The sequence below is a fragment of the Chelonoidis abingdonii genome, chromosome 1, assembly GCF_003597395.2.
Source record: "Chelonoidis abingdonii isolate Lonesome George chromosome 1, CheloAbing_2.0, whole genome shotgun sequence".
Lineage (NCBI taxonomy): Eukaryota > Metazoa > Chordata > Testudines > Testudinidae > Chelonoidis > Chelonoidis abingdonii.
In genome coordinates, this window is record NC_133769.1 from 239,253,845 (window position 1) to 239,280,490 (window position 26,646).

General features: G+C 40.1%; 1 protein-coding gene across 2 annotated transcripts in view; it reads right to left on the bottom strand.

The window, feature by feature from the left end:
• Nucleotides 1–26,646, bottom strand: part of STS (steroid sulfatase) — a 179,181-nt gene that overhangs the window by 48,787 nt on the left and 103,748 nt on the right. For both annotated transcript variants that reach the window (XM_032790056.2, XM_032790057.2), the window contains 2 exons: nucleotides 11,298–11,435; nucleotides 1,432–1,591 (listed from right to left, as the gene is read on the bottom strand). In XM_032790056.2, coding sequence (XP_032645947.1) covers nucleotides 1,432–1,591; nucleotides 11,298–11,435 — 298 coding nt within the window. The remainder of the gene's footprint in view (nucleotides 1–1,431; nucleotides 1,592–11,297; nucleotides 11,436–26,646) is intronic.

Here is a 26,646-nt window from a genome sequence, read left to right on the forward strand (position 1 = left end):
CTACTCTGATAAGAGGCTGGTTCCTTGATCTTTTTCACTCCAGCTGAAACGGAAAACTCTAGAAAAAGGAAAAACTTCCCTCCTTCCTTTTGAAACATCTTGTTCCCCCATTGGTTCCTCTGGTCAAGTGTTAGCTAGGCTAGGTGAACTTTTTAACCCTTTACAGGTAAAAGAGGCATTAACCCTTAACCATCTGTTTATGACGCCCTTAATCTTTCTTTCTTTGTAAATTCTCCTCATCCCAACCCCTACCTCTGGCTGTGAGATGCAGACTGTCATGCTTGCAACATGCTTTCTTCATCTCTGTGTGTCACTTGCGTGCCTGTCAGCTCTGATTGACACTCTCTGGGCAGCCCCCTTAGCTCACACAACCCCCCTTCCTTTTCAAGGCCTGGGTTCCTGTAAAGTTTAGCATCCCCCTTTGATCCTCAGCTGATCCTTGGTAAAGTAAACCATTTTTAGCCTGAGTAGAGACAGGTAAGGGATATTCTCCAATAAACAGCTTTTCCAACAACTTCCCGCAGCTCCCATTGGCCACTGGGAGTTGTGAGCAGTGGTACCTGCAGAGGCTCAGGTAAACAAAGCATCTTGCAGCCTGCCAGGGGCTTACCCTGAACAAGTCGTGAACCAAGTTTGGGAACCCCTGCCTTAGAGGAAGCTTCTACTGGTATAAAAACAGTGTAACTCCATAAAAGTCAATGCATTACAGTGACTTAACTCAGATCAGAATGTGCTTCATAGCAGTGACCTTCATGTATTTGCAATACTCTGCATAAGAGCTATTTCCTTTTATTTGTTCTAAAAATTCTGCTGATCCATTTAATTTCTTTGAATGCCGCATTGGTCTCACACTATAAAACTGCAAGAAGAGGACTGTTTCTTACAGAGCGACTCATTATTTTGTACAGTTTTTCAAAACGTTTTGTAAAGGATAAGGGAGGTGAGGGTTTAAAGGCAAAAAGTAGGAGGATGATCTAGAACATGGAACCTGATCCTGCACTCATTAAACAGGACCTAGCTCTTTTACAGAACTGTCCATCCATAGATCTCAAAGCACTTTACAAAGGAGGTCACACTACCTCCATGGACAAAGCACCCATTGATATGAATGGTGCAGGATAGGGTTGTTGAGAGGCTGGATCACTCGCCAGGGGATCACTCAAGAGGAGATAGAAATTAATTATATGAACTAATTCAGAAAAGGCACTCCAAAAGATTTTGTTGTCTTCATGCACAACATGGCTAGAAAATATACTACAACAGTGCTATGAAAAAGACACTTTACTATTGTAAACAATGGTAAAATAATGAAATTTCAAATCCAGACTTTTTCCATGCTTCTCTCCTACTAAATACAGACATAAAAACTAGCAAAGAGAAGAAAGAGTCCATGAAAAATACTGTGTAGAATATAAGAAACTGTATACATACCTGTCTTTGGGTAATGGTATCCCTGCAAGTTTAACAACTGTAGGGAATATATCCATGTTACTTGTAGGCTCATCAATATGGACACCCGCCTGTACCATTCCTGGCCAGCGAAGAAGACCTGGCACACGAATACCTCCTTCCCAGTTTGTAGCCTTTCCACCTGAAAGAGTGAATAAGGCTTTTAGCAGAAAGTATATATATAGAAGCTTGAGAAGCTGGAGAAGTACCAGGGCCTGAAAGAGGAACTAGAGAGGATGTGGAAAGTGAAGGCCAAAGTGGTCCCAGTGGTGGTAGGAGCACTTGGGGCTGTGACTCCTAAGCTGGGTGAGTGGCTCCAACAGATCCCAGGAACAACATCAGAGCTCTCTGTCCAGAAGAGTGCAGTGCTAGGAACCCTCAAACTCCCAGGCCATCTGGTAGAGGAACCCGAGGTTGAGGAAGACACACCACCCACAGGGGTGAGAGGGGAATTTTTATATATATATATATAAAAAAAAAAAAATTCATGGACGAGACAAGAGAACCTGGAATATCTATCTATCTATCTATCTATCTATCTATCTATCTATCTATCTATATATATATATATATGCATATATTTACAGCTGAAATGCAAGAACAGATGGAGGGAAAAAATAATGCCTCATAAAAATTTTGCCTGGTTCATGTGGCACAAAGGCATGTGCAGAACGAATTCAAACCAGAAGTCAAAGTATAGATTTATATAGGTCTGAAGCATGAACATCCAGGAAAAATTTGCAGCATTCATAGAGGGGGAAAAAGATTTTGGTATTGAATTCTGACATTAAACAGATCAGGAAGATGTGCAATGATTTCAATCACTTTCTGGATGTCCTGAAGATCTTTTTTTTTAGGTGACAACAATTATAATTCTATCATCCAAATGATCAGATTGAGTGCATTCAACACACAATTTACAAACCCATATTTCCCTCTCTTAGATTCCATGACATCCATCACTGCCCCAGTCATCCAGTCCTCTCTTTCTAATGTGAAAGTCCAGCACATATTTATTATAAAGACAACATACTTATCCATTACTTAATGAGATGTGATTGACACAAATCCATATGGAAAAGGTATCAAATATTGTCATTATTTGCTTACATAGTACCATGGATAGGCACAGTGCTCCAAAGTGTTTTAAAAATGAATATATGAACTTGGAAAAAGTTCCTGACCAAAAGAGTTTATCAGTCCTGCTCTTATTGAAGTCAGTGGCAAAGCTCTCAAATGACATGGGTTTTCAGGAGTGATTTGGTGGGTGTTGATTGGGAGCAGGCAGATCAACCCAGGTCCTCAGAATAAAGCGTGTTTACTGAAATCCAGTGTAGCTAAGTGAATAACCAGGATTAATATTTTGGATGCATTCATTAATGTGAATGGCATAGCCCCCGGTGAGGGGGCTATAGATACAGTCACCACTAGAATTGTCTATTATGATGACAAATTGATGTTTCCTGAAGTTTGGCCTCCTGCTTTCTATTGCACCGATCTTCCTGAGATCCACCAACTTCCACAAGGACAGTAGAATTTCAGACCAAGGTGGTAACCAGGGGCTCACTCATGAAAAGGGGTCTCCAGATCTCATAACAGTTTGAGGATCCTACAGGGCCTTTGCATAGGCTTAGCGGGCAATTAGTCAGAATATCAAGATTATTTTCACAAAAGCGAAGCACTTCATGTATTTTCATCTAGATTCACAATCAGTTCCTGGATACCATCTGCTGTTCTGTGAACACTATTGAAAGCTTTATGGCCTCGTAGCTTCAACATTCTCTAAGGCAAATTGCCTTGCTGGCGTTTGTGTACTTATTTCTCAGGGCATTATTCCCACCACTTCAGATATCATGATGAGAATCATTGATCTGAGACTAGTGGTATCCTGACTTGCTCTGAAAAGATAAATATCAGTGAAAAATTTTGGATGGAAATAAAGGATGGAAGGAGGACCTGGAACTCTACTCTCCTTCCAAAGGAGAGAGAATGATACGTGCAGAACCAGGGCCGGCTTTAGGGCGATTCCCCCAATACCCGGGAATCGGGCCCTGCACCCTCTGCCGAAGTACCACCAGAAACAGCAGCAATCAATCGCTGCCGCTGTCTTCGGCGACATTTCAGTGGCAGCTCTTTCGAATCGGGCCCCACACATCTTAAAGCCGGCCCTGTGCAGAAGCAATGTGTAGAATCAGAGTGGCCAGAGGAAGCAATGAGGCAAGTATGTCAGAGGAAGAAAAAGAGTAGACCCATTGAAAAGAAATACTTCTGAAGAGAGCTGGGGCAAGTAGGACGAAGAAGATAAATTTTCTTCCTCTGTTCTTGTGAATTATTGAGTTGAAAAGCTGCTGAGAAATCTGTTGTTCACTCACCTAGGGAAGGGGCAGTTTGCCTCTCAGTATATGCAAAGGAGCCCAAGAAGCAAATGGGGCAGAACTGCTGCCTGATACTTGTAGAGTTCCACAAGGATCAACTCTTTCCCCAGTCCTTTTCAACATCTACATGCTACCACTGGTGAACTGATCAAACAACATGTACTCAAATGCCTTCAACATGCATATGAACACTACCATCAAGAGGGCCCAGTGCTTGGATGAGATTAGCTCTTGGATGAAGAACAGCTGGATGAAGCTGAACTCGAGCAAACCAGAGGTGATATTTGTTGGCAAAGGAAAGTATTTTTATGAGTTTGCAGCCACAGAGCAGTCTCTATTGGTTGACAAGACACAGCCACAATTGGCCAATGCAGTCCATAGACTCAGAGTAGTCGCTGACTAATTCAGAACTCTGAAGCTTGTCTCCTCAGCAACACAGGCTTCCATAAGCACATCAGACTTGTCCACCATTCTCTATACCGGCTTCCCATAGATTATCCAATCGTGTTCAAGGTCTCAGTTGTTATCTTCAATGCACTTCATGGGCAGTGACTAGGATAACAAGACCATCTAAAGCTCTGGGACAAAGACTGTGCTTGATAACTACATACCTCTGCCACAATGGAACTCTCAACGATAAAAATAAAGCTCATCTGTACAAGAGACAGAACTTTCTCTGGGAGCTGGTCCAAGACTGGGGAATGTACATTCCCGGAACTAAGGACCATCACAAACCTCACTGCTTTCTGCTCCAATTTCAAGGTGCATTTCTTTGACGTTTCCTTCTCATAATCACGTAGCGATGGGGGAACAAAGAACAAGTGACATATGTGTAGTCACATTACTTAATTCACTGACAGAAGGCACTTAGATACTATGCTGATAAGTGCAGTATAAGAAAACACAGATAAGAATAGACATCATCCCTGCATCGCAGCCAGGCTACTTCCTCACTTGTTTCTGCCCAGACACAATCACCATTTTGCTTTCAGGAAACAGACAAGCTGTTTAAGTCCTATGGAGGCTGAGAATAGACCACTGAACCAGAGTAATGGGTGGCTTCAACATGGGAACTAGATGCTAATGTAGCAGAATTTATTCTGCTATATAGATCTAGCTGTGTCCAGTGACAACAGAAGCATTGCCAACTTGTGATATTTGATATTTTCTCAAAACTCCAGCTGCTTCAGTTGGGAAACTGCATAAGAATTTCAGCTTTCCTTTTAAAAAGATGTTTCCAACCCTAATGATTGCAAAGAAAAGCTTGAAAATGCAAAGCACCCTAAAGGCTCAGAAACCAGGAGGCAAATGAAAAGAACCCAAACATATTATTTAAAAATAAACCTCATGATATTTTAGGGCCTGACTCATGATTTTTGAATTCTTGAGGTTGGCAGTACTACAAAAGAGGAGGAGGAGCAGCCCATGAGTCCATATTCTGGCACCTAGGCAGCGATATGCATTCTCACACAGAGACATATTTTCTCTCTTAAAGTTCTTTAGAAGTGTTTTTAAAAGATGAACAACAACAACTCAGGTTGTATTTTTATGCTTTGATGTTTACACGTTCTGAGTGACTATGGCCTTAAGCCTTATGTTTAATAGCTGATATTCCCCTTTTCCTCAGAAAAAAACTGTGGGTGCAGAAAAAGTACAGCTACAACTCTGTGTTGTCACCTACAGAGATCCCAAATTTCCATTTCCATTGAAAACATATTTTTTTCCTGTGCATAAACCTCTAATTCACATTGACTGCTATTGTTTAACTTTGTAAAGTATTTTGGGATAGAGTTTGTATGTAAGATGAATTAGGACATTCTGTGATTCTGTTGCACAGACTTAATATTTGGGCTTGGTTCTCACAGACTGATCAAAACTGTTGAAATCATCACTCTCTCTCTCTCTCACACTGGAGTTTAATCAGGGTAAACTTTTCTTCTTACTCATGTACATCAGGAAGTGGCCTCCCTCAGTCTATTTATTCTTTTGAATGAAGAGAGAATAAGCAGAAATGAATTACTTTGCTCACTTGTAGTGGACTCTTGTTTTTGAATATCTAGGATAAAAATGTGTTGCTATTTCTGGTCTTCAAACAGAACACCATTTTTAATGGCAAGACCATCTGCTAACCCCTCTGCTTATCTATTTTCAGTGTTCTCTAAAGTGTTGGATTATTTTTTTAGTTTTGTTTTTTGTTCTGTTTTTTAACTTGAATTGTCCTGGTTCTCATACAAGAAGAACTGACAAATAGAGATGGTGAATGCAAACTGTCTCAAAGCTGATCTTCTTCTCAAACAAATAGCCTTATTGCTCAGGATAGTGTATTCTATTTGGAATGTCAGGATGGTTTGATCATTCCACATGTACAATAGTAGAATAAATTAGAGACAGGGGATGAAGTCCTGGCCCACTGAAGTTAATGGAAAAACTACCACTGACTTTGATAGGGTCAGTTTTCACCTATTATTATTAACTAAAATTCTGCAGCAAAAATACCATAAACACAGTCAAATCGATTTGCATGCTAGTTCAAAAAACAAACAAACCAAAAAAACTTGTTAATTAATAGTTTTAAGAAACACTGATGAAGAAGCCTATCCCTGTAGCACATCACATTGCAGAAGACGTTGCTCAGGGGTGTGAAACACCCATACTCCTGAGCTAACATAACCCCTAGTATAGACAGTACTAGGTTAACAGAAGAATTCTTCCATTAACTAAGCTACCACCTCTTGAGTAGGTGGATTAACTATGCTGGCAGGCAAACCCCTCCCATTACTGTAGTGAGAATCTATACTGAAGCACTGCAGCATTTCTAACGAAGCTTAAGTGATTGCTTCTTGGAACAGTTCCAGAGCACACTAATGGAGAGGCTATTCTCAGCATAGGGTATGTTTACACCGGAGCTAAAGGTGTAATTTCTGGCTCAGATAGACAGACCCATGCTAGTTTTCTTCAAGCTAACATGCTAAAAATAGAAATGTAGCTGCAATGGCATGTGTTGTGATATGGTTGGATACTCACCCTAAGTACCAAGCATTTTTGGTCGGAATGTACTCGGGGCAGCTAGCCCATTCCACTGTCTGTGCCACTGCAGTGCCACTACTATTTTTAGCGCACTAGCTCAACCAAAATTAGTGCATGTATGTCTACCTAGCAAAAGCTGTGCACAGAATAGCTTATCCAAACTCTCTTGAATCCAGCAGTGAAGCAGTGCAGCATTGGCTGGAGAGTGGGTTAGCAAGCTAAGTACATAACCAGGCCCTGTATCTGGCTTGTACTACCTGCCCTGAGAGCCACACTATGCTGTCTTCATTGCTACTTTTACAAGAACTAGCTGGATTCAAGATAGCTTGAATAGGCTAGCCCATGCAAAGCTTTTCCTGTGTACGTTTCAGTGACCACAATATAATTATGTTAAACATCTTAGGGAAAGGCAAGCTGCAAAGAATTGACACTGTAACACAGAATTTAGAAAGGAGCTGTCAATAAAATGAAGTAGTTAATAAGGCCCTGAAAGTCAAAGGTATAGTAAGTAAAGACTTTACATATGGCTATGGAAAACAATGTTTGAGAAGGTCTGCATACCTCACAACAAAATCAGAACCTGGAAGTCCAGAAGTAAACTGCCCTGGCTAAATGGAAAGGTTCAAGAAGTTAATTGAACCAAACAGATATCCTTCAATATTTGAAATTTTAACTCTAGGAAAGCCAACAAACAGGGGCATAATTTACAGCAGCCAGTGAGTAAAAGAGAAATTAGGAGATTTAATATAGATTTTGAGGAGCACGTTGGAGAAGATACCAATCTTTGACCAACTCACTTCTGGTAATGAAGATGAGGTAGCCTCAGAGATTGAGGAATCAGAAATGGTGCTGGAAGAAATCAATAATTAAAAAAACCCCCAGTAATTCACCACATCCAAATGTACAAATCTAATGTAGCTGAGCTGCTAGCAAAAATATGCAATCTCTCATTACATTCAGCTACTATACTGGAGGATTAGAGGGGAGCAAATGTTCCACTCATATTTTGACTTTCCAAAGGTCTTTTACAGGTCCCTCAGAAAAGGTATCTAAAGAACTAAGCAATTGTGGGGTAGGAAAAACTCTTGTCTGATGAGATATTGAACAGTCTAGGATTGATTATTTTATGAAGGCGGCAAGAGAGGACATGATAAAAGTATACAAAACTATGAATGGTGTACAGAAGGCATATTGAGGTCTTCTGTTTTCGTCGACTCATAACACAACAACAAAGGGACATTCAATGAAATTGAAAGGTGCCAAATATAAAAATGGTATAATGAAAGGTGCCTATTGTGGAGTTTCTTGCACCTTCTTCTGAAACATCTGGTACTGGCCACTGTTGGAAAGAGGCTACAGGGCTAGATGGGCCATGAGTCTAATGGCAATCCTTAAATTTATAGGTCATTATGTAACAACATTCAGGCTAACGCAGTTAGAGGAGGACAGTGAAGATTTAAGCAGGATTTGTTTATTTGCTGATGGTGTCAAAGAGCTGGTTAACTACAGTGTCAATGTCGGGTTTTAATTTTGCATTGTATCCAGCTTTTCAGAGATCACACTATAATCAGAACATAAAGTTTCAGGAAATAATAATAGTGATGTCACCTTTTTGCAATCTAGCTAGCTGGTACCAGACACTCCATCCAAACAGCCCCTAACTTTTATTATTGGGACTGACCTGGCTGTGTATCAAGATAAATTAGTGAGTTCAAACTGTGAAGATCTGTTGTGAGCTTTTGATTTAGGGCAGAACCAATTACTGTTGAATAGACTGCTACATCTTTGATAAGAGAGTCAAGAGGTTTGATTAATATTCACACTTTCATATACAGAAAGGCATATTATTGAGATTCCCCAGCACAGACACTTAGATGCCCCTCTCATAAAGTACACCTATTACCTTCTATTCCTCTAAACCAGCTGAGCTAAATTCCAATATACATACACAAAAGCAAGAGAGATAGCTCTTTAGTCCAGTTAATTTTCTACATATATTAACATCCAGTGCCTGATAGTTTAGGACATAACAGGTCTGATTTTCAGAAGATCAATCATGCAAATGTGCACTGATCTTGCACACCCAATTTGTGTACGTAAAGAAGGTCTTCACACATAAAAATAACTAGTTATGTGTCTAATGGTCCATTTCCCTTCATGAGCTTTTAACAATCAAGCATGACATATCTTAATGTTAAAAAGATGCCTTTTGATTTGGGGCTTTAGAGTAGAGTGTGAAAGATAAAACATAATCCACTATATTTTCAATCTGTTAGGGTAAATTAAACTGATTGCAGAGATCTTTTAAACATCTTAGTTTCATTATAAATGCCTTTTATTAAGTTGCTTATCTTCCCACCTGTAATATATTAGTGCATTTATCAGCTTACCTAAGAGGAATCTGTAAATCACTTAATAATCCATTGAAAAAAACCCCAAAGGGTCTGTTTTCTTCTTTAGGCTGCTATCAGATCCATATAGATTCAACTAAGATCTGTTTCAAATTCTTCATTGTTGTATAAGTATAAATAAAATACTCTGTCTTAAATGAAAGTTCCAAAGGAAAGTACATTCCCTAGTTTTATTCATCTTCTTTCTTAGATTGTATCCCCCATTTTATGCCTGACATTCTAAAGCACTAACATTTTTAGGGCTTCCCAAATTCACTGGGGCATGCCTACAGCTACAAATATATAAGTCTACGGTGCTTTGAATATGGCAAATGCTATATAAGCGCTAAGTATTAGTATAGTTCTAATTCAGGTTAATGATAGACTTCTCTCAGCTGTCAATCTCTATAGCACAATAGGACCCCTTGTATATTCTGTAACCTCCACAGCTGTGGTTGCTGCAATTTTTGCCCTACTAAGATCTGAGATTGTTTCTCACACACTTTATAAACATATTAAAGTTATATAGCTTCCTCACATGGTGGCTCTACTATACTTTTATTACTTCCTGTGATCCTCTTTTCCCTCCCTCTAAGTTGTCTTCTCTGAAATCATACTCAAAAGCAATGTGCTACCTGCTCTGTAAAATTACAGCTGGTAAGTTTAGGGATTGGTTTCCCAATTCTCTCCCTCTATCACCCAAAAAGGAAGGGAAACAAAAATTAAAGAACCATTTGCACAAAATTTTCTCTGGGAAGAGTGAGACTATCTAAACTTGTCCATACAAGACCCAGGCATCTCTCTCCTATTTTGATGGAAGTTAAGCTCACTTTTGTCATCATAGGCCTGCTTTTCAGAGATGCCGTGTACCTGCCACTTCCATGCTGAAAATCAGGCTCTGTTTTAGCAGCTGGTACTAATGAAAACTTCACAGTGCAGTGGAACAGTAACAGTTATCTCCCTGTCCCTCTTCTTTACCTTCTCCCTCACCTAACTTTCCCCCATCCTCTCCATCTGCTACATATTGGTGAGTGGAACTGTGATATCAAAGGGAAGTCATCCTCTTCTTCCCTCCCACTCTTTGTTTTCTTCCTCTTCTCATTCTCCCCTTCTCCAGAATCACCTTGTCATCTATAATCATGTGCATATCATGACCCCTTTGTCTGAATGAGTTACCAAATCCATCTGCATATTTTGCACTGCTATTGCCTGAAGTGAAATGAGTCAGCAAGTGACATCATATCAGGGACACAGGAACAAACAAAAAGAAAAAGATCATCTGTTTAGCTAGATTTTTTGCTACTTTGACGTTCCCCTTATCTTGCTAAAAACACTATTCTCCTCTACAGCAGCACAATCTCATGGACAGCAGGTCTTATTAAAATAAGATAAACTTACTGATGGTCTCAAGCTGCCACAGAATTTCTTGAATTTGAAGTACGCATTGATTGTTTCAATAGCTGTATTGTGAGAAAAGCAATCAATTTGTGTGCCTTCGACACCCTGATCATACCCTCCTCTTGAAATCTTGTGTTCCTTTTGCTTTCATGATTCTGTCCTGTCCTCGTTCTCCTCCTACCTCTTTGGTATTTTCAGCATCTCTTTCATTGGGTCTTCCTCCTCTGCTGCTTTCCATGGGTGCCTCCTTAGACTCTGTTCTTGGCTCCCTCATCCTTCCTCTACACCCTTTCTCTGTGTGACTTCACCCACTCACTTGACTACAATTTCTGCTGACACACAGCTACCTCTTCACTCCTCCCCTTTCTTCTACTACCCAACCAGGTATCTCAGCCTGTTGCACTGATATCTCTTTCTGGATGGCTCACTGGTGTATTTAAAAGCATTTTAAGAAGTGCTAAACACTTGATGCTCATCACTTTTGACAATCAGGCCATTTATGTTTAGGTGTCTAAATAAGGATTTAGGATTCTGGACGTTAGAAGTTTAATGTTAGGAACCCAGATATGAACATTTTGGGCCTACAGCATATTATAAATGGTGCAGAGTAAGTAGCTAATTTTTGACACGTTTCTAAAAATTGTTTCAAGAAGCTCACCTTTATAAATTCCATTATACCCCCCATGGACTTCTCCAGTACTAGAGACTTCTTCAACATGTGCCCCCTGGTCAGATGTGAAGTATACAAGAGTCTTATCATTCAAATTCCATTTCTCTAGCACATCCAGAATCTTTCCTGAAAAAACAAAACAGAAAGATTTAAACTTTTATTTTTAACCTGAAAGAAATAGACATGTTTGCCCTTATTAATTTTTCAGATGTTTTTCCTTAAAAACATTATTATATATATCAACTGGCACCATGCAGAGCACACTAGGTGGCTACCACACAGAGCTCGCTGCTATCAAGATTGTGGCTTGATTGCTGCAGGGCCTCCTGATGTATAAAATGAGATTTGTGCACATCAGAGGAAAGGGCTGCTCCACAGAGAAGCAGCGACCCCATAACAAGGAGTTTGAAAAAGTTGATCATAACTGAAAGAATCACAGTATACAAAGAACAGCTAACAATGTACTAGAGCTTTGACACATGGAAGCCTTCAGAAGAGGCATGCTCACCTAGTGTATGTGCTAGAATAAGGGACTTTTGAAAGAGCAACAGTACAGAGAAGAAGTGCCTCTTGAAGCTACACGATTTCATTATCTAACTCTGCCAATCAACCACAGTTGGAAAAATGCTCTTGGGCAGATCAGAATAGACTCTTCGTAAACTAGAGAAAAAGTTTCAAAATGTACATTAACATATTTAAAAAGAGTTGGGCCCAGGGGTGGCTCCAGGCCCCAGCACGCCAAGCACGTGCTTGGGGCGGCATGCCACGGGGGGACGCTCTGCCGGTTGCCGGGAAGGCGGCAGGCGGCTCCAGTGGACCTCCCGCAGGCGTGCCTGTGGAGGGTCCGCTGGTCTCACAGCTCCGGTGGACCTCCTGTAGGCACACCTGCAGAGGGTCTGCTGGTTCCGGCGGCTCCGGTGGTCCACCAAAGCCGCGGGACCAGCGGACCCTCCACAGGCACGCCTGCGGGAGGTCCACCAGAGCTGCCTGCCGTCCTCCCGGTGATCAGCAGAGCACCTCCTGCAGCATGCTTCCCTGCTTGGGGTGGCGAAATGTCTAGAGACGCCCCTGGTTGGGTCACTTGGCTATGTTATGAGACTTCAAAATACTTTGGGCCTAATTTTCATTTATACAGAAGGCTCTTCACATTACTCTGACACTATAAACAGGCCTGGCAATGGCTGTAAATTACATTTAAACCAATGTTAAGACTTCTTTACACTGATCAAGTTTTGTAAAGGGGCTTTAGTACAAATGAGAATTAGGGCCTAATGCTAAAGTACATTTTTGTACTGAAAGAAATGTAGGATTATTGTCACTGGAAACAAACCAAGGAAAAGATATAGCACAAATAACACAAGTGTACCCTTCCCAACACTGCCCTGCCAATGAACCTTAACCTGGTTCTTCAGAAAATCCATACAGTATAAAGATAATTCAGCCTCCATGACCATTCTCCTCATCCTCTCTGCTTAACTAGTCAAGAAAAGTGACAATATGGGTGGCTATTTTGATTTGTTTATCTGTTCACTAAAAACTGGTTCCCCAGCTGAAGAATTCAGCTACCATGTTAAGTAGCATGATGCAAGAACCCAGAAATACAGAATCCATTTCATCAGGAGTGAGGCCACTTAAATAGTTTTCAGATTATATTGGCTTTCTGTCATTATCAACCTGTACTGGCTTAGAAGCAGTTACCTCATCCTTTTGCTCACCAATCCCCTTGCAAGTTGCAATTCAGTAAAATCATAGTTCTGTAATGTACTGAGCACTTACTGGAAGGGGCTGAATACCTTCATTTCCTACTGACTTTAATGACTGGGCTCTCATTAAAGGGATACAACCAGTTAAATAAGCAGTGTAAATTGTTCTGGGTTTGTAAAATAGGAGAAAAGTAGCTATATAAGAATAGGAGAATTTGTTTACATAAATTCTGAAACTTGGTGGGAGTTGAGATTTCCTAACAGAGCTGTGGAAAATCTGTTACAAAGTCTGACATTTTAAAGCTGGTGGGTTGTGGGGGGATTTGGTTAACAGCTCATGCAGCTCCATCTGACAAGTCATTTTGCTTCGTGTAGCAGGTAGGCTAAGTGCCAAAGAAAGAAAAAGGCAATTTTCCATTGGTTGTGCTTGCTAAACACTGTCGTGTCAGATGATAAAGTGGTGGTAATGCAGTCAGAAAGTTAGGTTGGATATTGCGTGGGTACATATGATTTAAAAAAGTGAAGGATAGACAAGATGACCTACTCTAATACATTTTTCTATTTAAAATCTGAAAACTATTTTTCTTAATGAACTAGGATCCCTCTAGACCAGTGGTTCTCAAACTTATTTGATAGGGCCCCCTTCTTTGTGTCTGTACTTATTTACAGCCTCCTCCCCAACTACAAATACCAACACCTAGATGTGAAGGCAAGGCAGAGAGCAGTGGCTGCTGGCTGGACACCCAGATCTGAAGGCAGCACCACGCCAGCAACAACACAGAAGTAAGGGTGGTAATGTGAAAAGTGATATTCGTCAATATCACTTTTCACAGTAGACTTAGTGCCCCATTGCCACCCTTACTTCTGCGCTGCTGCTGCCACCCCAGAGTTGACAGCTGGAGCCACATTCTGGAGGGAATGGAAGGATGGGGAAGGGGATGAGAGCTCAAGTCCGAGTGGTGGGCCTCTGGCTTTCCCCTTCATTTCTGCCTGCCAGATGTGTATGGTCCTTCTGCATGAGCTCCAGCGATACAGGGCTGATAGCCAGAGATCTTTTTAAAAAAAGCAGGACACGCCTTATGCCTCCCTTGACTCATTTCCACACCTCTCTTGGGAGGCTCACCCCAGAGTTTAAGAACCAGAGAGTATGACACCATGTGCATGTGAAAGAAAAAAGTACAATTATTACCATGTAATAGATCATGTTCAAAGAAATAATTAAAAGCACACCAAATGAACCACGAGATCTAGGCCTCCTTTTCTCATTCATGAACAATCAATATTAATTTTTCTACATGAACTGGGACAAAACAGGAAATATTCATCTGAAACTCCCCTTTCCAATGCACTCCATTTAAAAAAGAAAAGTATTTATTTATTGGCAAGTAGACTGGACAAAAAATGACCTAGTCTGAACATCATTACTGAGTTTAGACTCATGCAAAGCCATGCAAATTGTATCTATTCCAGAAAGGCAAGAAATTACATATAGAGCCTCATCCAAAGCCCATTAATGTGAATGAAAACATTCCCTTTGGCATCAATGGGATTTTTTAATCAGGGTCATAATAAGGTAATAACAAAGTCAGCATTTGGTTGATTATGCTACAGCAGGGTTAATAAATACTAAAATGACAACAATTTATTTCTAGCAACCTAAGTTTTCAGTATTTCAAATAACACATTTTGCTGTGGTTGGAAATTAAGTATCACAAAAATAAAACAGAACTTGCATTTCTATTTTCTCCTTGAACATTGACACCTTTTGGAATGAGCACTAAACAAATGAGCATAAATAAGTAATAAGATGTATTTTACTGTAAGATAAGGCACACTAAAGGGTGTTTGAACGATGTAGTTAATGTTAATACGAGCCCTACATAGCTCTGATTAGAAATTTTTCATCAAAATAATTTTTTGATGAAAAATGTCAGCTCCATTGAAAGCAGAATATAAAAACAATAGATTTTGATGAAATTTTGTTTTAAAATGAACATCAATTTAATAGTGTTGAAATGTTTCACTTGATATATTTGAACTGAAACATGCCAAAAAATATTTGCTTAGGTTTTTTTATAAGTTTGAAAAGGTCAAAATTGAAATGAAATATAATCAAAACAAAACATTTTGATATCCCCTATTTTTGTTTTTGTTTCTTGGAATTTTTGTTTTTGTTTTTGTTCCATTCCAGAACAGGGGGGAAAAAATGAAATTGTGGAATTTCCTGCAAAATGAAAAATCCAGTTCCCGCCCAGCTATACACATACAGTATCTCAATTGTGTTCAAAATGGTAAGAAAAACAATAACATAAATATGTTACACTAAGTGTAACTGTGTGTATATTTTACACACACACACATATTTATATTGGGAGCAATCACTACATAGGGTTGAAACACAAATTCCATCACAACCCTCCTTTTTCAATTGTTCAGTACTTTCTCCAATACATTATTTTTGAGTCAAAATTTTTAAGACTTGTTTGTTTTGTAGATTTAACTGAAGCTTAAAAATTAAAGCCAAGTCTGATGACTATAGGTTCAATTGCACAGGGAAATGTAATTTACACACCATGTGCCAGAAGGGCAACTAGAGTTAGAAATCGGTCTTATCCATGACTGTAGGAAGGAATAGAAACTTAGTTTGGCATTACGGCAGCATTCAAGGAAGCAATGTAACCAAGTTTGGGTGACCCTGAGAAATAAGCAAAAATAATAGCTCTACTGAATCAATAGTGAATTTGTTGCAAATGCCTCTTTGTTCAGGGCACAGATATTATTCACTGTATACCCTTGTGGCACTCTACAACTACTCCCAAATGACAGAACTGTCAGTTGAAGAGATTCACTTGAAAATTGTGGTCTGGAAAAGTTAAGAGTTCTGTTAATCCCTAAGGCTGCAGATGCTCCCGAGGCACATGCCATTTTATTGCAGGGCAATTGATTGACCAGAATGTGGTTTGGCTGATGGAGCCCAAGACCATGGAGCCAAGGTTATGCTGAAAGAGCCACGTAATTTCTGAAAGATTGCTGAGTGGTTAAAATATAAGACAGAGTTTTTCCCAGCAGTGTCATCCCAGGAGTTTGATCATCTTTGGTCCTAAATCTAGATCATTATTTCCCAAACTTGTTCCGCCGCTTGTGCAAGGAAAGCCCCTGGCGGGCTGGGCCAGTTTGTGTACCAGCCGCGTCTGCAGGTTCGGCCAATGGTGGCTTCCAGTGGCCGCAGTTCGCTGCTCCGGGCCAATGGGAGCTGCTGGAAGTGGCGCAGACTGAGGGACGTACTGGCTGCCGTTTCCAGCAGCCCCAATTGGCCTGGAGCAGCGAACCACGGCCACTGGGAGCTGCCATTGGCCGAACCTGTGGACACGGCAAGTACACAAACTGGACCAGCCCACTAGGGGCTTTCCTTGCACAAGCGGTGGAACAAGCTTGGGAACCACTGATCTAGATAATTTCCATGTAGCACATAATGTGACAGTCTCATTTTTAGTTTTTTAAATTAGAGACACATTAATGAAGGCATTAAAAAATAAGGTTTGACATTAATTAATTGATTAGTTAATAGGATTAATGCTTTGAAGTCCAGCTAAAGCTCCCCTTGAAATGCCCATATGCAAATATCCTAGCAGAATCATCTTTATATCCTGCTCCACTTTTGCTTTAAGTAATATTATAAGGTGTCAGATCTGCAGGTGCTGTCTCCTAGAAAGGTTTTTAAAAAGTGATGTCGTCAGTTTATATGGACTGATGGAATATAGCTGATTGGAGCTTGACTTTTATTCTTTGGGATGACTTTGAGAATGTAAGATTTCATCTCTACAGTCTTATCCTGGTTAACTCAGTCCAACTCATATCGAATCTCAACTTTAACATTACATTAATATTGCCCAATGCTGCAGTCCTGAATCATGCAAGTCTCTCATTGCACTCAATTCTGAATTTTTTTCAAAGAGAAATCTAATTCAAGATGTGTGTATGATATACATGTATTTGTTTAATAAATTCACTCACTTTCATTTAAAATGAATAATCCAAGAATGTTTTCCATACAATTTAAAATGTGAATCTTGTTCGTCTGTTTGAAATAATACAGATGCCTGCTAAAATCACAAAAGGACCCAATCCTGACCCATCTGTCACAACACTAAAGGTCATGCAGCCTTCTTACTCCCAAATAGGGAAGTTCTGCACCAGTGCGACCAATCCACACGATGGTCAGAATCCTGCAGAAGCGGTGTGGAACAGCTCCAGCTGAAGTTCTACTGTATAGGACAGATGATGGGTAAGGCTATGATTTAATCATGGATATTTTTAGTAAAAGTCATGGATAGGTCACAGGCTGGAAAAAAAAGTCACGGCCCGTGGACTGTCCATGACTTATACCATAAATACCCCTAATTGAATTGGGGGCAGCACTGCGGAGGGGGTAGCCTGCAGCACAAGATGCAGGAGGGGAGAGTCCTGGGGGTCTGCGGAACCAGCTGCTGAGGGGCGGGAGGGAGATGAAGCCCCGGGGGAGCAGTGCTTGCTTCAGCCACTGCCATGGGGGGAGCCCTGGAAGGCCAGCAGCTGCTCCGGCCATTCCAGAACCACTGCTCAGGCGGTCCCCAGGGCAAGCCACATCTGCAGAGCCACTCCAGCAGTGGCCAGTGTGGCTATCTCCAGGGTCAGCCACACTGGTCACTGCAGAAGTCACGGAGGTCGCAGGAAGTCATGGAATCCGTGACTACCACTACCTCCATGACAAACACAGAGCCCTAATGGTGGATACAGGTAATTCAGGCAAATGAGATACCACTGCCCCACTCAAGGCAACATTCATATATCTTTCCCCATATTTCCACTTTCTTCTGTTAAAACTACTGCATCCCTGGGTCTGTAGTGATGCTCTAAAGGACATTGGAGGGGGGAGGAGGGGCAAAGGGTGACTTGGGAGCATGAGCCACCCCATCCTCCATATACCTAGAGGAGAGAGATCATTTATTTGGTTAACAGCTCTGTGGCTGAATAGCTTTTCTAAACATCTCAGCTGGGGACTGACAGTCAGCTCTGGGGACTTGCCTCCATGTCTGGGGAAATGGGGAGGTTCTGAACATGTGCAAAGGGTCCCACAAAACTTCCCCAAATACTATGGGGGGCTGGAATCCAGGACTCGGCCTTCAGAAGGTGATGGAGCCAGACTGCAGCGTAGACAGTATGTAGTAGTCCTTGAGGGAACAGCTGCTTCACTGTCACAGATTTTGAATTATAAGGCAATTCCATAGCTGAACCCCTACCTGGTGTTCAGAAGGGTAATATTTTTTCCTTATGAAAAATAAATGTTGCGACTTCTGCATTTCAACATCTACAAGCTAAAAATCAATTTAGCAGCACTTCATCTTCCTATAATGGTTTTGAGACGAGTATTATGAAAAGAGTTTAATGTTTTGATCTGATATTAAACCCACTGATTAGCTATGCAAATTTACACTACCTGAGGATCTGCCCCAAGTATCTAGTACAATCTGGGTGCTGTGTAAAAACATGCCCAAGTACAGTAACTAAGACCGAGACATCCATGTCTTAATTTTAGCTTTTGTAGATTTCAGGTTATAAATATTCAAATTTCTGTGATAAGCTCAGAGTCATCAAGTTTCCCCTTGATAAGTATGTAAATCAGTCTGTCTCTGCAATGGGGGAGTAATTATCACTTTCAGACCTAGTCACTGAGCACAACACTTGAGAGGTGAAGATGAAAAATAATAAAACCACTGACAGCAAGACAAGAAGTAGCAGCACATACAGTGAACCATGTATACTTGCATACACTTGTTTAGCATTCTGAGCTGAAATATGGCAAATGAACTGTGGAGATTTTGGAAAGAGGCAATAGATTAGATAGATAATGTGCCATGACATCAATCAATAGAACCCAAGGAACACAGGTGATTCTGCATACAGGCAAAACATGCATGTGACTCTGGAAGGTGACAATCAGAAAAAAATTGATCCAAATGCCTGTCTAGAAAATATATAGAAAATTCCCCTAGAAAGCCAAGAGCATGGATTGATTAAAAATCATACCTCTATATTTTATTATATCAATTCTGAAAATGGAGACATTTTAATCCATAGAATAATGCAATGTGAAGTAGAATGTAACGGAGGTGGGAAAGTCCTGTATCAGTTCTAATTTGTGACTGTTATTATTTAATAGTGCTATTATGATAGCAACCTGTGCCCTGAAATCTTCCAAAAAGTATTTAAGACACTCAAGACTGGATTTTCAGAGGTGCTGAGCCCTCACAACTCCAAATAAAATCAATGGGAGCTTCAGGTGCTTCTCAAAATCAGGCCTTCAGAGATGACTAGTAACTTTTGTATTGGAAAGGTTTGCTTGCTTTGCTCTCATGCACAGTATGATGCATTCATAATGGTTGCTGAAGGAATGCATAGAAATAAGGTGAGGATTTGACCTATATTTGAAACAACCTAGAAATATGTTTATAATATGATTTCAGTGGAGCTCTGTGCATGTGCAGGGTCTGCCCAAGCACATCAAATTACAGGATCCATAAACAATTTGGGGTGCTTAGAAACCATGGTAATAAGAGGCAGGTAGATAGATAATATCTCAATAGCAACACTGAAGTCAGTGGAGCTATGCTAATTTACAACACCTGAGGATAGGCCCCAAGTACCTAATACAATCTAAGTGACGTATAAATAATAAGTAAATTATAATACATAGAATAATCATATCTCTAGGACTGTGTTTGGGTGAGGAACATAACCCAAACATGTTTATGCACTGTATTGCTTCTCACTCAGTGTTCTGATGGTATATGCAATTATGCAGGCAGATGAGTTATTTCCAGCAGATTTTTTCACGATAAATGCAATAACTGAGACACAATAGATCCTAGCAAACTTCAGGTGTTCCCTCCTCTCCCTTTTCTCTAGCTTTGCTGATAATTCCCCTACTTACCCATGGTGAACATTCATCACGTGGTTATTTGACTACAATAATCTTTCTCATGTTTTGTGAGTATGTAAATCAACTTCAGTTTCCTTGTACTGACCTGTATTATTATCTCTCATGTATATCTTTGCATCACTTGTTATATATAAAAAAAGAGACATCTAGTTTTAATTATATCAGAACCCTTTTCATAGAATATCTTTTACAGGGATTTTGTTACAAGGTAGGGAGTGAGGGTGATGAGAAAGAGTGAAGGTTGTCTTAGGTTGTTTTGATAGATTTCCCATATTACTCCTCCAATTCTAATTTGAAGGAGATGGTCTTCAAAGCCAAGATATATTTCCTCAATGGTGTTACACTGGACTTCAGTTGTGGTAAGCAAAAGCAGAATTTTGCCATATGAGCTTGGGACTTGCCTTCTTTCTATAAAAAACTAAAGCTAAAATTGCTGTGGTCAGTTAAGATATAAGTATCAATTTGCTATGTGTTCAGATTTGTGTTGTGCTGTAACTTAAAATTGAAATTGGCTTGTGGTTGTTTATACAATCTTAAAAGGATAACTTGCCTTTCAGACCCTCAAGGTAAATTTTCAGAGTAGTGGGGAGACAATAGATATGCACGGTTTAGCTGCTATGAATAAATCATCCAAACCTTGACTTATAATTATGTACAAGATAAGGGCAAAGTGTTTTCTACAGTTAGGTGCTAAATCTTTTCTTTTAATATGGGGTTCAAATTACCTAGAAAACGTAACTGTTGGAATGACGTGTTTTACATGTGTACAAAAAGTGCTATTCAATCTTTGGCATATAATAAAGCATGAAGATAGGACATAGTTAAAAAAAACAATGAGAAGTCTAGTAGCACCTTAAAGACTAACAGATTTATTTGAGCATAAGCTTTCATGGGTAAAAAACCCGCTTCTTCAGATGCACGGAGTGGGACTCCTAGTTGTTTTTGTGGATACAGACTAGCACGGCTACCCCCCTGAGATATAGTTAATGAGAGTTATAGGGACCTTTATGTATGGCTGCACTATAGGCAATATCGGATTGTAGGGCATCCATAACTGCATGGCTACTATAGGATTGAAGAGATAACATTTTTGTGATAGGTAGAGGTCAACAGTATGGCTGCTTTATGGCTACCTGGTTAGTGTGTACATTAGTTAATGAATATGTTGCTTAAAATTCACTTGAGACCTTACATTTCTTCACCATAATGCTATGTATTTCTTAACTTTTAGATTGCCTACGATACTAAATATGAGACATTGTCATGCAATTTTAGAAGGGTCTATTGTATTTGCATTTTGTATGCTCCAGCTGAGATCATTTCTTTTGGGAAATTCACAGCATCATTCTGCTAACATCTGAGAGTAAAAGGCCATTTTACACATACAACCAAATATACACAATACACTGTCTGCTGTCCTGCACCAGACTCTCCCATGTATATTATGGAAGCTTTTCCATCCAAATTTTGGAAACATTTCCTTTGGCTAAGACCTGGGAATGTTTGCAAGCTTTAATGACAGACAAGAATGCTTTTCATTTTCATGTAAACCATACTTTGGGCCAGATCATCGCTTGGAATAAAGAGTAGAGGTCCAGTGACTTCAACTATTTTCCATTATTGGAACATTTATATGTTTAAAACTATATTGGGTTAATGAACGGGGACTTGTAGGCAGGTTTCTTTATAAACTTCAAAGAACTTGATGTAAAAATAAAGTTCTAAACTCAAATTTTACGTATTAACTCAAATCATCCTAGATATTTGGATCCAAATGTATTGGGCCACAATTATGTAAAATTAAAGTTTGAGATATTCAAAGCAGTGCAGAAATTTAATCACCCAATCCCATTTGCTGCTTTCAAAACTTTAACCAAAGCATTTTTCAAATTGTTTTAGTTTGATATCATTTTTCTAATTCAATATATATTTTTAACAAAAAGAGATGACTGACATTAGAACCCAAGGTTTTCAGTATCTTCCTCTGGCCAAGCACATTCCTCTTCACTGCATTCTGAGATTGAGTCCTTTACACTGCACTCTCGGATTGGGTTTATGTTGTAAAATGTATACCGCAAAATAAACAGGATATTCAGGAAGACAGAATTAACATTGCTATTGGAATCTTTATTCCTCACATTTCCTTACTTTCACCTGCGCAAACCTAATCTTCCATGAATGCAATTGGCTTGCATTTCATTGACCCGATGTCCAGTAGGTTCCTTTTGTTTTTCTCTAAATGTGACATTCAGTTTGCATGTTTCCTGCTGCATCTGCATCTTTACTTCCCGGCGCTATAGCTCATTGGCTTTGTATCTGCTAATGCTGTTAGACATTTGAAGCCTACTATGCACTTGTCATCTGCAGACAAGACAAGCCGTGAATGAATCTCTGCACAGAGAAGTTGTTAATGCCAAGAAGAAACTTAGCTTAACAGAAAGGGGTAAACTCTGTTGTCTCTCTGCATGACATTTTGGATTTAAGTAGAAAAATGGGGAAAAAATTAAGTCTGTACAGCTTTCTATTGTTCAGTAATCTACCATTTATTTTTCCCCCTTACTGATTTTGGTTCTGAAATTGACTGTATCAGCATTCTGCACACACACAAATTAAACTCTGAAGGAAACTTCTGAAAAATGGAAAGAAATTATTTTGTAGGTCATATTAGTAAATCATAGAAGACTTTCTTAACAAACATTGTCACAGACATATGGTTCCTGCTCTTAAATGCACATATGCAGTTAGTGAAAGTAATTTAAGGAAGCAATAGGAGTTAGGTGCCTAAATACCTTGGACGCTCTGGAGCTTAGAAGCCTAAGTCCTAGTGAGTTTCAATGACAGTTAAACTCCTAAATGCCCATGTTACTTTTGAAAATGAGACCTGGGTGCTTTTGAAAATTTTATCCAGCCATGTTCTGAAAGTGCTTCTGATACAGTCAGTGGCACAGAAGATATCAAACAGAAAAAAAAATCTGTTCTGCTTTGTGGAGTGGGGATGGAGAAATACTTCTGCCTCTTCCTAGACTATGGATTGCATGTAGAACTGCTTCATGGACTCTACTGCTGCCCTGATGCTTCAGTTGCCTTCACAGTGTGAAAGAATGGCAGGGTGGGAGTACAGCATAGCGTTGGATCATCTGGGACAGTCCTCACCCTTCTGATAGTCTGTCAAGCCTCTAACCCATCCCTGTATATTGACAGGTATGGGGGTGTGATAGACATGGAACTGATATGTGATAACCTAAGAGGTAATAATTCTGTGAACACTTTATATGACCTGGTCAGTGAGTGGAATATTGGGTTATAAGACTTTCCTGTATGAAGGCTCTGATCTTGTTTAGTAGGTGGCTATGGGAAGAACAAACAAAAAGAAGGCAATGGCCCCAGATACAGATATACCAGCACACACTTGAAGGACAGTGGGCAAAACTATCAGTTTCAAGGACCTTACATCCTATCTCCAAGGAATATACAAGCTTGTTTTGACAGGCAAGGAACTTGAAGATCGAAAGGACTGAACAGCTTTTGAATGGGACCCTTCCTGATGCATAGAAGATAAATAGTGCAGTGTCTGAACTTACATACCATGCCAGCAAGACCCTAGAGGTCTTTGGGATGGAAGGGTCTATAGGAAGCTTAGACCTACTAGGATCCTCATGTGGAATGTGGTTAGATACCTTGTAAACTAGACATGCCTATAGTCAGTTTTATTACTTTAAGATCTGTTTTCTCTTAAATGCTTTTGTTCTAAATAAAAAACACTTTGCTTTAGGGAAGCTGTCTGGTTACCACTGTCATTACTTCTAGAGAGAACAGAATTGCTGGGGCTGCCTCATAAGATATTCATAGTCAGCACCGAAGATCCAATCTGAGGGCTTGGCCTCACTACGTTGTTAGCTCACACTACAACTTGAAAGTGGCAAAGAGTTCTGTGGCACCTTATAGACTAACAAACGTATTGGAGCATGAGTTTTCATGAGTGAATACCCACTTCGTTGGATTATAAGGTGCCACAGGACTCTTTGCTACTTTTACAGATCCAGACTAACATGACTACCCCTCTGATGCTATAACTTGAGTTTTGTCTCTAACCTGGCGCCTGTCCATATACAAAAATCTCCAGCTCAGGCTAAGTGGGGCTGTAAGCTCTAGCTAGCTATCCCATCAGAGGCATGGCCTGGAGCTTGAGGGCTACTGCCACTTGAGCTAGCAATGCAATAGAGATGCAGAAGCTCAAGTAACGACAACTCATCAGCTGCTAATCCAAATACTGTGTAGGTCAAATTGTTTCAGAGTGGTAACCCTCCCTGAGCAGAGCACTCGAAGTAGGCTAGCTTGTACACTTGACGTGGGCTAGCTCAAGTGGAGTAACTCAAATGTACTGTACTAACTTGAGCTAATGGTTGCAGTGAAGACAAGCCCTGAAAGTGAGAGAATTGTGTGATTCTACTAGAGAAGATGTCTTTTGGTCTGCAACCTTAACAAGTTGCATTCAAACAGGCCAGGAGGGGTCAAAGGTGCAGTTATGCTGGTAAATGTAACATATATGATTGGGACCTTGCAGTGCTGAGGTCCCCACTGCACAGAAGGGAAGCATTCTGAGCAAAGCCCCTCAGTATCATGCCCCTTTCCTTGCACAGTGGAACTGCCCTGCTCCTGCTGTCAGACATGTCTTTATGGATGTGGAGGAGGGTACAGGATTTGCCCCATATATAAATTCTCTTTTCAAGGACCTGTTTTTTCTTTCCTTATGTGCATATAACACCAATTTAAATCTGTGGGAGTTGTGTACAGATGGATGACAAGCAAGTGAGCTGTGAAATCTCCATTCTTCCCAGAAACACACACAAGCATGTCCACAACACATTGCAGTTTCAGTATCATGTGGAGAGCGGTTTAAGTACACAGAATCAAGTGGCTTTTTATTCTTAAGCCTACAGAACATGCAGTTGCTCTACAGCCAGAAGTTGATTGTAACATTAAGCTATACAGTGATAAATATGCATAAACGTCAGTATCTAGGGATATTTCTGGTTATGGTATATTTAAAATATCAATAGTAGCTGTTTAAATTATCTTCCCTTTCTGTACTCCTTTTCCAGATACCTAAGGTTAATAGGAAACACAGGAAGTAGTAATTAAATGTCAATCACAGTCAGCTCAAATTCTGAGACAGTGTTATCGATCTTACACTTCTAGCACTTTTCATCCAGATGGACTCCCAAAGTTCTCCTTAACTCATGTCTACAGGAATCACTCATCCATCATTGACAGGAAACCACTGAAGAGTAAATTGCAGCCACTGTTTGACAGGACATAGCAACGCAACAGATTAGGGCAGGAAGTGACTATAACAGAAATTTAGGGAGGGGGGATGTAACTACTCCAATTGGATTTTGGCCCGTACACCAAGTGTAACACCTATTTCTTGTAAAAAATATGTAGTGACTTTTTAAAGGCCACATATTGGTCTTCTTTCTTAGCCAAGTAGGAGAAAAGCCACCTGCTGCAGCACAGTGCCCTTAACATCAGGCTAGGACACTGGTTCACTACTGACCCAGAGGAGCTGTATGGAGAGGTGCTGATGATTCAGGGTGGTGACACTTCTACCCTGTTGCAGTACTAGAATACTGCCTTATCATTGGGCAAGAGGCTTTGGACCTAAATCAAGACATTAATAGAAACAAGAATAAATCTCTCCCTGATTTCAGCTGCACAACCATCATACTGTACGTTTGCTTTTCTTCTCTCTCTCCTTTGCAAACAACACTCCTATAACTTCTTGCTGACAGCAATATGTGTGTTGCTCTTTGCCAGCCAGCTTCTGGCAGGAAGTTCCTGTGTTTTCTTTTCTTCCCTGCCAATATTTGACATAGACAAACCTTGCACATCTTAGGAGGATCTACTGTTTGGCTGCTACACCACAGACATTGTGGCTAGATCTTAAAACCAAATACCCTTTGGTTCAACCATATGGACTTTACAATCTTTTCTTAAAAGAATAACATAAAATTTGTTGTTTTTTTTTCAAAAGGACCAGATCTTCAGCTGATGTAAATCAACATAGTTCCATTGACCTCAGTGGAGTTATATCAACTATATTTACATTAGCTGAAGATCTAGCCCAGAGTGTTTAAAATGAATGACCCAGAGATTTTCCCCTGGAGAATCCTATAGTTTAATTAGGTATCTTCATTTTTAAAGGCCCTATAAAGATCTTTTATAAATATTCAGTAAGATTTGAATTTTTGCCAAACAGAGGGACTTTCTATGGCTATACTAAAGCTCTGAAGTAAAATACGTCTTGTGAAAATCTCTTTCTACATGGATTTATCAGGATGCCTTCTTCCATTCTAAAGGGAAGAACAATGAATAACTGAGCATCCTGGACTTGGAAAATGCTTATATGTATCAAAGAAACTTCACTTTAACTCCAAATAGAAGTGTAAGATCCCTTAGAAAGATAAATCTTAGAATAGAATCAGAATCATAGAATATCAGGGTTGGAAGGGACCTCAGGAGATCATCTAGTCCAACCCCCTGCTCAAAGCAGGACCAATCCCCAGGGCTTTGTCAAGCCTGACCTTAAAAACCTCTAAGGAAGAAGATTCCACCACCTCCCTAGGTAACCCATTCCAGTGCTTCACCACTCTCG